The following is a 13,405-nucleotide window of genomic DNA, read 5'->3' on the forward strand; positions in this document are numbered from 1 at the left end:
GCTGTTTCTCCAACCATGAAGAAACAACCCCCTGAGAAGCTAATCAAAACCATCACATTACCATACATAGCAGGTGTTACCAAAAAGATTTCCAAAATTTTAAACAAACACAAGATCTAGGTCCGATTCAATACAGTACACAAAATCCGTGATCTAATCCCATCTGGAGTCTACAAACTGAGTTGTACCTGCGGTAGCAGTTACATTGGGGAAACGAAACGACATGTCTCGGACCGTGTTCGCGAACACAAGGCAGATCTGAAACACATCAGAACCAATACCTCTGCCGTGGGTGAACATTGTTATAACGTTGTGGGCTCACATGATATAGTTTTTTTCCGAGACCAAGGTACTCTGCAAACCTTCGGGCTACTATCAAAGGTTTGTTCATGAAGCCATCCAGATATATAAACATAGACATAACTTTAACTGAGAAGATGGATACAAATTGAGCAATCATTGGAAGGATGTTATTAACCAGGTAAAACCTTAATTGTTCATGGTTGTTCTATCATATCTGCCGGGTACTAGTCTATTTTTCGGAGTTATTTCCCCCCCGCATCCCCAGCGTTCCCAGCCTCCCACCCACTTCCCCCAAGCTTCACGTCCTCTCTCCCCTTAACGGTAATGCAGCGCCCCCTCATACCCCTATCCCCCCTCTCTCTCTCCCCACTTGCTCCTCTACTCTTTCTTACCAATATAACATCTTGCCATAGCAGCTCTCTCGCCCACTACATTGGCATTGTTGCTGCATTGGCATTGTTGCTGCATTGGCATTGTTGCTTCATTGGCACTCGTGCACCGCCCATGCTCCTGGTGCTGTTGATACACTTGGGCTACGCTCATCCCAAACCCTTATAAACTGTCTGCGTTTAGAGGCTGACTCCTTTGCCTGATGACGACCGCTTGTGTTGCGATCGAAACGTCGTGATTTGTTTTATTTTATTTCTAATTACGTGACTTTACCAAAAGAACCAAAGACCAATTAGTAAAGTTTGTCACATGAACAAAAAGTGCCAATTCGTTTCTCCTTTAGCACACTGATGTGTTGGACTAACCCAAAAAAACCTTTATTATGGATAATATTAGTTGTGAAAGTCTAGGTGTTAAATCCTCTACACTCCTAACCCCTAAACCTCAATACCCTATAAACCTCTAACCCTCAAAACCCCTAAACTTCGAAAACCCAAATCTCCTAAACCCCAAACATCTAAATCCCTAAACTTATAACCCTCTAAAATCCAAACCCTCCAAACCAATAAACATCTAACAATCAAAACCCATACACTCTCTAAACTTCTTAAACACCTAACTCTCTAAACTCATAATCTTCTAAACCCTAACCCAATTAACTCCTAACCCTCTAAACCCCTCACTCCTCGAAGCACCTATACCATAAAACCCTAAACCTCTGAACCCCGAAACTAAACCCCTAAAAAAACCCTAAACTCTAAAACCTATAACCTTCTAAATTTCTAACCCTCTAAACCACTAAACCTCTACATATCGAAACCCATAAAGCCTCTAAACCTTTAAACACCTAACTATTTAAATCTCTTAACCCATAATATTCTAAACCCTAACCTTCTAAAACCCTAACCCTCTGAACCCCTAACTCTTTAAGTCCATAAACCCCTAAAACAATAGCCATCTAAACACCTAAACCTCTAAACCCCTTACCCTTTAAAACCCTCCCTCTAAACCCTTAAACCCATCATCCTCTAAACCTGTCAACCCATAAACTTAGTCCAATAAGTATCGAACCCTCTAAACTTCCAACCCTCTAAACCCATCACCCTCTAAACCCCTATAGCCCTAAATCCCTATACCCCTAAACCCCTAACCCTCTTAAACCACTAACCCTCTGTGTGGAGTATGTTGGGTAGTGGGTATCACGCTGTGGGTGGGTGCAGGGTGTGTGTGGTGGGTGGAGGGTATCACAGGGTGGGTGCAGGGTGTGGGTGGTGGGTGGAGGGTGTGGGTGGTGGGTGGAGGGTATCACAGGGTGGGTGGGTGCAGGGTGAGTGTGGTGGGTGCAGGGTGTGGGTGGTGAGTGGAGGGTATCACGGACTGGGTGGGTGCAGGGTGTGTGTGGTGGGTGCAGGGTGTGTGTGGTGGGTGCAGGGTGTGTGTGGTGAGTGGAGGGTTTCACAGGGTCGGTGGGTGCAGGGTGTGTGTGGTGAGTGCAGGGTGAGTGTGGTGGGTGCAGGGTGTGTGTGGTGAGTGGAGGGTTTCACAGGGTGGGTGGGTGCAAGGTGAGTGTGGTGGGTGCAGGGTGTGTGTGGTGGGTTCAGGGTGTGGGTGGTGGGTGCAGGGTGTGTGTGGTGGGTGCAGGGTGAGTGTGGTGGGTGCAGGGTATCACAGGGTGGGTGGATGCAGGGTGTGGGTGGTGGGTGCAGGGTGAGTGTGGTGGGTGCAGGGTGAGTGTGGTGGGTGCAGGGTATCACAGGGTGGGTGGGTGCAGGGTGTGGGTGGTGGGTAGAGGGTATCACAGGGTGGGTGGGTGCAGGGTGAGTGTGGTGGGTGCAGGGTGAGTGTGGTGGGTGCAGGGTATCACAGGGTGGGTGGATGCAGGGTGTGTGTGGTGGGTGCAGGGTGAGTGTGGTGGGTGCAGGGTGTGTGTGGTGGATGCGGGTTATCACTGACTGGGTGGGTGCAGGGTGTGTGTGGTGGGTGCGGGGTATCAAGGACTGGGTGGGTGCAAGGTGTGGGTGGTGGGTGGAGGGTATCACAGGGTGGTTGGGTGCAGGGTGAGTGTTTTGAGTGTGGTGAAAGTCGTCAGGGTTCACACCAATCCACCACCTCTACCACCCCTACTGTGCAGTGGACCGGCCACCACAAAGCAGCACACGTCGGAGGAGTGAGCGGATGGCTCTCCCTATGCGGGCCAGGCTCCCTTGCTTCCTCTTCTCCTGCTGTACCATCAACTCCTCCACCAGGGTCTCCTGTACCACCAACTCCTCCACCAGGGTCTCCTCAAGTACTACCAACTTCTCCACCAGAGTCTCCTGTACCACCAACTCCTCCACCAGCGTCTCCTCAAGTACCACCAACTCCTCCACCAGAGTCTCCTGTACCACCAACTCCTCCACCAGAGTCTCCTGTACCACCAACTCCTCCAACAGGGTCTCCTTCTGTATCTCCAACTCCTCCACAAGCGTCTCCTGTACCACAAACTCCTCCACTAGGGTCTCCTGTACCACCAACTCCTCTACCAGCGTCTCCTCAAGTACCACCAACTCCTCCACCAGAGTCTCCTGTACCACCAACTCCTCCACCAGAGTCTCCTGTACCACCAACTCCTCCACCAGCGTCTCCTGTACCACCAACTCCTCCACCAGCGTCTCCTGTACCATCAACTCCTCCACCAGCGTCTCCTCAAGTACCACAAACTCCTCCACCAGCGTCTCCTCCTGTACCACCAACTCCTCCACCAGGGTCTCCTCCTGTACCACCAACTCCTCCACCAGAGTCTCCTCTTGTACCACCAACTCCTCCACCAGAGTCTCCTCCTCCTCCAGCACCACCAGCTCCTCCACCATGGTCTCTTCTTCCTCCACAACCTTCAACTTCTCTTTAGAGGCCTGGGCGAGCAAGGAGGATGGGCGCTGTGCCGGCTCCACTCTGTGAAGAGATGCGCACGACACCGTTCCAACTTCCTGCTCCAGCAGAAATCAGTCCCCCCCATCCCCCCCATCGTCTATGGGTGGACTAACTGTGTGCCGCAGAAGATTAACCCAGCTAATTAACAGTGCCGCAATAATGCAGCATACCTTTGCCCACCGTGAGTCTGGTTACAAAATGGGCATTAGTCTGGCGGTGTCTCAGTGGATGAAGGGCAACTTGGGAAAGATGTTGCCGCTTCATTATCTGTCCTCACCCAGAAACCAATTATGGAAAAATAAATCCGTATATAACCGAATCTACACGTTCTCTTTGGCTGGAACTCACAGCCAGAGAGGACCTGGGTTTGATTCCCATACGTGGGCCACTGTTTCTGTGTGGAATGTGGAGTGTGTTCTACCAACCACCCTACCCTGCCTGCCCCCCCCCCCCCCCTGCATGGGTTCCCAGAATCAGAATCTTTCTTTAAACTGGATGAAGAGGAGTCTGATGAGCTATGAAGCTCTTCTTTCACAGATGTCCAGTCAAGTCACAGGGTCAGCAGGTTATAACAACAAACAAAACAAAAGGAGTCCAAAGTATACCAAAAAAAGCGTATAAATACAGATGGCTTAAGTAAATAAAATCCTGTCAGTTTTTCAACACTAAATGCAAGCTTGTGCAACGCAGTGAAACAGCAACAAAAACAGCCTCACACCACACCAAGACAACACAATCCTTCAATAAAATTGCAAATTAAAATTTCACTTCCATTCCTCTGGGTTTGGCAACTGAACCCTCACAAACACGCTGTGCAACCAGTGTTGGATGGACATCTCCACCAGTGTTGTAAATTGAACCTCCAAATAACTCAATTGGGATCGTACAGTAGCAGTACATTTGTTCTGTACTGCAAAATACTTGGCAGGACCCTCCTGAAAAAAGTATTGAGACTGAGTGAGGCTATTGCTGGCTAAATAAGCGTAGAAGTAGTAGCAATGAAGATAACTAGATATTAAACACACACACACACAGGAGCAGAGTCGTCCCCCGGGTACGGTGTACAGGGGGTGACCACCCCGGGCCCCGCGCTTTGGGGGGCCCTGCGGTTCGATGTCACGGTGTCAGGCGTAATACTTCCGTTTAACACGTAGGCTATCGCTCCAGATTGGCTCACAAGTGATGACATCACATTTATCACTCTATTTAAGACCGAAAGAGGAGGATTTCTCCACGATTCGTAAGCCCACACGGTGTAACTTGCTCCAGGCCCCGCACCCCCCTATAGACTGCCATGACCACTGGACAAGCAGATGGTGGCTTACCGTCGCTCAGCAGCTCCAGAGTGCTTCACACTGCCAGGAGCAGCAGCGGTGGTGGTGGTGGCTTTGCTGGCCGTGGTGGTGCTGGTGGCCGCAGTCCGGAGCCAGTTATGAGCCAGCGCCTGCACTGGCGTCATACGACAATTCGGATCCCATCTGTTGAGAGATGCACGGGGGACACACGCGGCCACGTGGTGAGAGAGGCATGGTGAGAGCTTTGATGTTCCTTCCCTTCTCCCACGAGGTCCAGGAATGCACAGCAGCAGCGGAAGCCACAGTAGCAGTGGCAGTCCTCTGATGCCCAGCAGCGGCTTGGACAGACCTCCCACTCCTCTACAGAGGGCTAACTCCACAGAGGGCCAGTGGTACCGCTTATTGGCAGGTCCACTCAGCTCCACATCTTCCTGGTGATCGGTGGAGAGCGGTCGCCAATCAATTGGAGGGGGGAATCCTCGTGGGGAGGGGGTGGGAGTGGTGGGTGGTTCTTACCGCAAACAGGAGCTGATGAATTCGACAAACTCCGGGTCATCGCTTTTGAGCACCCTGTGAAGTGGGAAGCTCCCCGGAACCCTTTTCTTGCCTGGGCAGAACATCTTCCCCCGATGGTCTGCAGGATCCATGCACAGCGGAAGAGACGAAGTCACCAACCACCACATCGCCCATCTACCCACTTACTGACCGATTCATCAACCCACTCATCCACCTACCCACCCATACACTCTTCCACCTACCCAATCGCTCACTCACCTATCCACCTACCCACTCACCCACCCACTCATCTACCCACCCACCCACCCTCTCGCTGACCCACTCACCCAACCACTCACCCATTCGCCCAATTACCCACCAACCTACTCGCCTACTCACCCACATACCCATCCACTTGCCCACACACCCATTTACCCACCCACATACCCAAGTAATGTAAAATACAAAGACGCCCCCTCCAAAACAAAATAACAACAGCCTGAGGCCACACCCTAAAACTGAATCCGGTCTGTCATTCACCCCACGCTTCAACTCACCAAAGAACTGCGTTCTGTCGGGTGCTCCATTCACCATGTACCTTGGAGGCATCCCCAGAATCTGCACATGGTTGACATGAAGACAAAGGTCACCCGTATAGCTTCGGCACACTGTCGGGACAAGTGCTGTTAGATCGAGTAGCAAAATTAGCAGCGTTTGTTGAGGGCCAGCACTGCGGCACACAGAGACAGGAGTGGCGGCTGATTTCAGCCGCATCATCTCTACATAACAAAAAGGCTCAGTCCCTTTTACACGCACCTTTACATCATCCGCACCTAGTTTACACAACAAAGGCTCATTCCTAACAGCGTGCTTCAGCCGCACCGAACCTCACAAAAATAATATTCAGGGACTACCTTGGCTCCTCCCACCCTCAACCAGTATATATACAAGGACTGTTTCTTGGAATTTCTCTCACTTGATACAGCTATCGTGCTGTGAATGTTCCACCTGAAGACGGAGGCTTGTGTTGCCTCCGAAACGTCGTGATTTTTATTTTATTTTTATTTTACTTTAATTATTTTTTTATTTTTTACCTACGTGACTTTACCGAAAAAACCTAAGAATATGAATCCTTGCAGTCACGAAAGCTTCAAATCTAGAATTGACCCAGGTACTTTACACACTCCACCAGGTACTCAGTTGAGGTTGTCTCGAACTAGAGGAGGCCCAGGACCAGTTCAGACAATCGTCACTGGTGTTGCCCATGAGCTGGAATCAACCTCAGTTTCTAGCACAGCAGGCTGACCGCTACACTACCGCTCCCCCACACAAACAAGACACACACGTGTACACGCAACATACGATGGCCGTTATTCACAGATCACCAAGTGGCCAACCCCCCCTCCTGCCACCCCCATAGCCCACGACTCCAAGGAAAGAGAGGGGGATCACGAGCGGACAGACGCCGTGTGGGAAATACCTCTATGCAGCGCGGGAGGTGATCTTCGTGGCTGTTGGACCGGAATAATTCCCTGCCCGTCGCCAACTCCGCCACCGTGCAGCCCAGCGCCCACATATCCACTCCACATGTCAAGCTATAGCCCAGCAACAGCTCCGGAGCCAAGTATTCTAGGGTGCCACCAACATTCATAGCTGTACAAAAATCACAAGGACAACAAACATATGTGCGTGTGTACACACTGTGTCTTAAACAGCATCATCATCAAACACATAAACAGTCACATGTACAGACACTCAGATACTCACACACAGACACACTCAGACAGACACTGACATATGGACACTCACACGGACACAGAGAGACCCATGCATAAAGACAGCCATACAGACACCCACACGCAGACACTCACACACCCAGGTGAGGTCACTCACGTTGACTTTCCACGAAAAAGCTCGTGCCAAAGTCCGTGATCCTCACGGTGCCAGTCACAATGTCTTTGACGAGAACATTTTCCTGGAGGAGGGGTAGAATGAATTCAAACTCAGAGGTTATGCCGATATCATTCAGCCAGCAGTGGATCAATCACATACCACGACACACGCTAAACAGGGGAACTAGATGAGGCATAGCGCTGTCGACAAGCGTCAGTCAAGTGCAATATTCGCTGTTTCCTGATAGCTGTCACTGGGCGGAACCCCTTTCAAATTTGTCAAAATTAAATTTCGATTTAAAGCTTCTTTCGTGACTGCAGGGATTCATCTTCTTGGTTCTTTCGGTAAAGTCACGTAGAAGGGAAGTAATAAAATAATAAAAATAAAACATAATAAAACAATTCTTACGACGTTTCGGCCACAATGCAAGCAGCCGTCCTCAGGTGACCTGGTTTTCACCTGAGGACGGCTGCTTGCGTTGTGGCCGAAACGTCGTGAGAATTGTTTTTATTATGTTTTATTTTTATTATTTTATTACTTCCCTTTTACGTGACTTTACCGAAAGAACCAAGAAGATGCGTCAAAATTGTAGATGTGAGTAGAGGCGTGTCACGTTCAAAGCACTCTCAGGCACCATCAAAGTAAAGGGGGGTGGCTCTATTGACAACCGATTGCCGTTGCTCCAACAGGAGAGCTGCATGGAGGTCACAGCTCGATGAGTGCCCGTTAACGAGTTAGAGACAACAAGCCACGCACAAGAGAGTGCACGGATTCCGTGACGCTTTCCACTGCACCTTTGTCTTTGGACGTTTTCAATTTGCAGATTGGAATTCGATAACGAGCAGTTGTCAGGCCAAAATGCACATTTCGCACGTTTTAAAAAAAAATATTTTTGACTCCGTTTCGTGTCTCCCAGGGTTTGGGGCAACGCTGATCAACGTTGCCGGTTTTCTCTCTGGTGAGTCCCCAAGAGTGACACGACTCTACACTATAGTTTAATTCATACCAGATCACATTCACCAGAGGAGCATGGTCCTGCCTCCTTCCAATGAGATGGGCAGAGCTTACATATCGACTCTGTGACGAACATGGCCGGTTTTCTCTGTGGAACGAGTCCCCAATAAACATACACCTCTGCAATCTTAATTTGTAGCTTTCGTGACTGCAGGAATTACTCTTTGGTTATTTCGGTAAAGTCACGTATAAAGCTTGCGTACTTTGTCACCCATCGTCCTACTCATTGACATGCTACTTTTTTCTCTAACCCCTCCCTCTCTCCGCCCCCACCCCCCTCTCTCTATTTAAGGCCTCGTCACAGAGACGCTCTCTCTCTGTGTGCCGATGTGTGTTCTCTCTCTATGTATATTTGCGATATCTGTCTGCTTATATGTCTGTCTATAGTTTTCTGGTTAGATTTTTGTTGCTATTTCTTTTATACCTGATGATGATTGCTTGTGTTGCAATCGAAACGTCGTATGCTATTATTTAATTTGTTATTTTATCTTTATACGTGACTTTACCGAAAGAACCAAAGAGTGATACACCTCTGCACCAAAGTGAAAGCTGAACGCTGTGTCCACTCACTGGCTTGATGTCCGCGTGGACGATTTTCATGGAATTGATGTGGCGCAGGAACTTGAGGATACCCCTGGTGTAGGTTTTCACCATCGCCATGTCCAACCGCCGGAGCCCCGCATTCCTAATCACTTCATGAAGGCTCTCCCTGTGAGAGAGGCAGAAGCAGCAACAAAAACACGGCATCAGTACCATCCCCTACAATGCTGCACTGATTCTGATAACGATAATCACATTCATATTGTACGTTCACGTGCAAGTTTATGACCAATATTAAGAGTTATAGTTCCGTGTGGGTTGAGGTCGTCAATTTGCCGATAAACCAAATCAGTTGGCATATCTGCCCACTTGACAACTTGATTTCATTGGCTTTGTTGCCGGGTAGTGGAGGGTTATCCATTGGGAGAAGATAAAAACTCAACACAGGGATTTTCGCCGAGAGGCACAAGCATCACCACTGCCATGCAGCCACCCTGCTGATTGAGTGGAGGCGTGGGTTGGTGAAAGTGGCAGGGCTAATGGAGGAAAGACAAGTGGCCTCCAATGCACCCGTGGCACATGGCAGCTCCACAGGATTACAATGCATGGGTGGTGGCGTGGGCATCTCAACATTAACAGCTTACTCTTTGGTTATTTCGGTAAAGTCACGTATAAAGATAAAATAATAAATTTAATAATAGCATACTACAACGTTTCGATTGCAACACAAGCAATCATCATCAGGTATAAATGAAATGAAATAGCAACAAAAATCTAACCAGAAAACTATAGACAGACATATAAGCAGACAGATATCACCAAGATACATATGTTTGTCTATAGTTTTATGGTTAGATTTTTGTTGCTATTTCATTTATACCTGATGATGATTGCTTGTGTTGCAATCAAAACGTCGTAGTATGCTATTATTTAATTTATTATTTTATATTTATACGTGACTTTACCGAAAGAACCAAAGAGTAATTCCTGCAGTCACGAAAGCTCCAAAATTAAGAATTAACAGCTTGCCGCGGTGGCGAGATGACATCTCCCCCGCCTGGTATGGAGGAGGTCCTAGGTTTGATCCCGACCGTGATGCCTGTAGATTTGGAGATTGCATGTTCTCCCCGTGGGCATGTGAATTTTTCTGTGGGTCCACTGGTTTTCCCCTCCACATTTATAATCAAAATGCTACTTTTAGATTTAAAGCTTTCGTGACTGCAGGGATTCATCTTCTTGGTTCTTTCGGTAAAGTCACGTAGAAGGGAAGTAATAAAATAATAAAAATAAAACATAATAAAATAATTCTCACGACGTTTCGGCCACAACGCAAGTAGCCGTCCTCAGGTGAAGAACAGGGCTGTCGGGGAGACAGAGTCTGTCTTCCCGACAGACCTGTTCTTCTGTCTTCCCGCCAGACTTGTTCTTCACCTGAGGACGGCTGCTTGCGTTGTGGCCGAAACGTCGTGAGAATTATTTTATAATGTTTTATTTTTATTATTTTATTATTTCCATGCTACGTGACTTTACCGAAAGAACCAAGAAGAAAAATACTACTTTGTTAAGCTTTTATTTGTGGTCTGGTCGCTTCTAAAAAGTTAAGTTAGTTAACCACGTTATTGGCGGAGGGGGGGGGGCATGCAGTACATACTTCAACAGCTCCATGACGATACAGTAGTGTCCTCGGAAATGAAATATGTTCAGAACTTTGATGACGTTGAAATCTTCATCACTGCCCTCGTCCTGAAGTTCCAGAGCTATCTGGAGCTCCATCTTCTGGTATGTTTCCTGCTTGGAGCTGCACAGAGGAAGACCACAAATGAAGATCCTACATTTGCTTTAGGGATATCCAGAGCCAAATTAAATTCAGAATAAAATAATTAAATATGAATTCACCAGGTCTAACAGCACCAGGAGTTCCAGTAGCACACTCGACTATCATTGGTGAGGAGCTCCCACAGAGGGAGCAGGAGCCAACGTAGGGCACCCAATAGGATTTGGAAGTGAAGAACCATTCAAATCGGATTGGTCATTTGAGAAATCTAAATGCAAACTCATGTTAACACAACGCATTCTCACTTCAATGTGGCTCTTCCATTCGGGCACACTTTTCGCACAACGCGGAATGTGCCCGTAATAACACGAACGCGCCCATTGCAACACGGAACGCTTCTCGTTATAACGTAGAACACGCCTGTTAAAGCACGGAACCCGCCCGTTATAACACGATCTGTGAGTAGTCGACAACAAACTACTTTCTTGAGCTGCAAAGATACATTACTCGCAATGATAAAGTAACGTGACGGCATACCCTCAGTCATTGGTCTCGTCATCTCAAGGTGTATGAGTGCATTGTATCTCGCCAAACATTATTATTACATTATTTATGGTGAAATTACTTTCGCTCAATACTTTTTTGCTGAACGCGGAACTTTTCAGGAATGTATCTACAGCATTAAATGAGGAATTCCCGTAATGTGCAGGTAATCTTTCAGCAATGGGATGTTTTGCCCCAATATTAGTTTACTCTGTGTGTGTGTATATTAAGCTTTAGGGAGGAAAAATCTGAGAACCCAGAAGGAACTGATGCAGAACAGGGGTAGAACATGCAGACTCCATACAGGAGGGCACCCGAATCAGGAGTCAAACCCAGGCTCCCCTTCTCGCTTTGATGCACGATTGTCACCGCTGCATCGCACGGCTGCCCGTGGCAACGGACTTAACAACAACATCGGCCTCATGACGGTGTGGCTCTGAAGTCTTACCTCGATGGTGACACCAGGATCTTGATGGCCACCAGGATGTTTCTTTTGTGATCAAGGCATTGGATCACCTGGCCTTGACCTCCTTCTCCAATCTTCTTCAGCACCTCATAGCGATAGCGGAGGTGCTCATGCCGGAACTGCACAAAAGGTACAATCATTTAAAGTGAATATAATTAAAATCACAAAATTTAAGAAGCGAGAATGTATATTCTTTTGGTAAAGTCACGTACATAGATTCAAAGAAAATAACAAAAAACTAAAAACAATCAAAGGGTTGCCGGGTGAAAATTATCATGTTAATGACAGATTAGTATGTTCATGGAATATCGCAGAGCTGCAACCGAGAGGTCGGCACGCAAAGTGGCTGTGTTAGTGTGAAAGCGCAAGTTTGAAATGGGCATAAAGCACGACTATCATCAGAAGGTGGTAGGATGGGAAGATCATAGCCAATTGTGACTTAAACAGGTTGGTAATGTCCTTCCAATGATTACTCAGTTTGTACCCATCTTCTTGGTTTAAATTGTGTCTGTGTCAATAAAATGGATGGCTTCATGAAGTAATCTTTGTTGATAGCCAGTGGGCTTGCAAAGTACCTTCGTCTTGGAGAAATAAATTTCGTGTGAGACCACCGCATTAAAACAATGATCAGCCACGGCTGAGGTATTGGTCCTACCGTGTTTCAGATCCTACCTAGTTTCGGATCTGCCTTATGTTCACGAACATAAGGCAGATCTGAAACTGTCGGGTTGGCTGCCCACCACTTGCATTAATATTGGCTGCTGACATTTGGGCTATGCCCATTTCAAACCCTAATAAACAGTTTGCCTTTGGAAGCTAACCCCCATTTTCCTGAAGTCGACCGATTTTGTTGCGATTGAAACATTGTAGTTTTAGTTTTTATTTTCTTTGAACCTATCTACGTGACTTTACCGAAAGACCCAAAGAATATTAATTCCTGCAGTCACGAAAGCTTTAAGTCAAGATTTAAGTGAGAATGTAATTTTCTAATATATTTTCTGTAATGATTACGTTTTTTTAATTCTGTCATTGTGGAATGTTCTGATGTCTGCTGGCTCAGTCACCCTTCAAAATAGAGCTTCTTAGCTCAATGGGCTTTACTCGCGATACAAAATTTCTGATTCTGAAGTGCATTGGTGTGTGTGATAGCCCTGGTTGGTACTTCAGGTGCAATAACAAGAAGCCACAAACCCCGCTACCGATGGGCCCTGTGACCGCCCCCACAGCTGGTGTTTTGTTGCGAGCCTCACCAGAATGTAATTTCGTTCGTAGTCGTCGTATCCATCATTGTTGCATCCCTCAGATTTGTTGAAAAGTGCAAAGTACCACACTTCCTGCATGGCTGCGAGTTCTAGCTTCTCACGGTTGGTCAAGTGAGGGCCAAAGAGAGCCATGATTTCTGCAGACATGAGAATAACGACAACAGCTGTGTGATCCCAAAGTTGAGCAATTTGTAGGAAACAATTACAGGATTGGGATGTTTTGGCCAATATCAGTTATGTCTGTATGTATGTTGAACTTCTTTTGCACCGTACGTAGGCAATGGTGCCAAATGGATACGCGGGGGAAGGACAATAAACTAAACATCAAAAGTTCTAAAGAAAGTAGTTTTCAATCGAGATGATTTAAAAGTGTATAGCTCCAGTGGCTTCCTAATCATCTTCTTGGTTCTTTCGGTAAAGTCACGTAGAAGGGAAGTAATAAAATAATAAAAATAAAACATAATAAAACCGAAAGAACCAAGAAGATGAATCCCTGCAGTCACGAAAGCTTTAAATCGAA

At 47.2% G+C, this 13,405-nt stretch overlaps 1 protein-coding gene across 2 annotated transcripts; it reads right to left on the minus strand.

Moving 5' to 3' along the window:
* Window positions 1-2,462: 2,462 nt before the first annotated feature.
* LOC133340211 (dual specificity tyrosine-phosphorylation-regulated kinase 4-like) lies at window positions 2,463-13,197 on the minus strand. Of its 2 annotated transcripts, none has more exons than XM_061548238.1 (10): window positions 12,874-13,197; window positions 11,606-11,742; window positions 10,492-10,638; window positions 8,871-9,009; window positions 7,287-7,368; window positions 6,874-7,022; window positions 5,951-6,011; window positions 5,415-5,532; window positions 4,929-5,081; window positions 2,463-3,624 (listed from the first exon to the last, which is right to left on the minus strand). In XM_061548238.1, exons 1-10 carry the CDS (start codon window positions 13,030-13,032, stop codon window positions 2,814-2,816), a joined length of 1,956 nt encoding a protein of 651 aa, XP_061404222.1. In that variant the 5' UTR covers window positions 13,033-13,197; the 3' UTR covers window positions 2,463-2,813. The 2 variants fall into 2 exon arrangements, with proteins under 2 accessions (XP_061404222.1, XP_061404221.1); XM_061548237.1 differs by having other exon boundaries at window positions 2,464-3,624; window positions 6,874-7,046.
* Window positions 13,198-13,405: the final 208 nt, after the last annotated feature.

Source organism: Lethenteron reissneri, unplaced genomic scaffold, assembly GCF_015708825.2.
Source record: "Lethenteron reissneri isolate LAM-NWPU_2019-01 unplaced genomic scaffold, ASM1570882v1 scaffold_91, whole genome shotgun sequence".
Classification (NCBI taxonomy): domain Eukaryota; kingdom Metazoa; phylum Chordata; class Hyperoartia; order Petromyzontiformes; family Petromyzontidae; genus Lethenteron; species Lethenteron reissneri.

Bases quoted from the DNA above. Each gene is read 5' to 3' on its own strand.
- LOC133340211 (XM_061548237.1), bottom strand. From the start codon at position 13,032: ATGTCTGCAGAAATCATGGCTCTCTTTGGCCCTCACTTGACCAACCGT. The intron at 7,047-7,286 runs GTGAGTGACCTC...ATTTTTGTACAG, and splicing joins CTTTTTCGTGGAAAGTCAAC to CTATGAATGTTGGTGGCACC. The intron at 3,625-4,928 runs GTAAGCCACCAT...ATCTCTTCACAG, and splicing joins TCTGGAGCTGCTGAGCGACG to AGTGGAGCCGGCACAGCGCC.